The sequence below is a fragment of the Myotis davidii genome, unplaced genomic scaffold, assembly GCF_000327345.1.
Source record: "Myotis davidii unplaced genomic scaffold, ASM32734v1 scaffold609, whole genome shotgun sequence".
Taxonomy (NCBI): domain Eukaryota; kingdom Metazoa; phylum Chordata; class Mammalia; order Chiroptera; family Vespertilionidae; genus Myotis; species Myotis davidii.
Window position 1 is genome coordinate 318,207 of NW_006300164.1, and position 208 is coordinate 318,414.

The window sequence follows — 208 nt, forward strand, 5'->3', positions numbered from 1 at the left end:
TGCATGAAGCGCATGTTGGACGGATGCGTGAGCTCCGTGGTGATGCTGAGGCTGGGGAAGAGGCTGTGGGGGCAGGCGCTCAGGGCGGGTCCCGGGCGGAGAGGGTGCGGGGTCCCGGGGTCATAGGTGGGGTCAGGGAGGGTGTGGGGGTCCCGGGGTCACTGGTGGGGTCAGGGAGGATGTGGAGGTGTCCCGGGGTCACAGGCCC

General features: G+C 70.2%; 1 protein-coding gene across 1 annotated transcript in view; it reads right to left on the minus strand.

Annotated features, from left to right (window-relative positions):
• KCNT1 (potassium sodium-activated channel subfamily T member 1) overlaps positions 1-208 on the minus strand; it is a 61,207-nt gene that overhangs the window by 14,013 nt on the left and 46,986 nt on the right. The window contains 1 exon segment of the mRNA XM_015572324.1: positions 4-63. Coding sequence (XP_015427810.1) covers positions 4-63 — 60 coding nt within the window.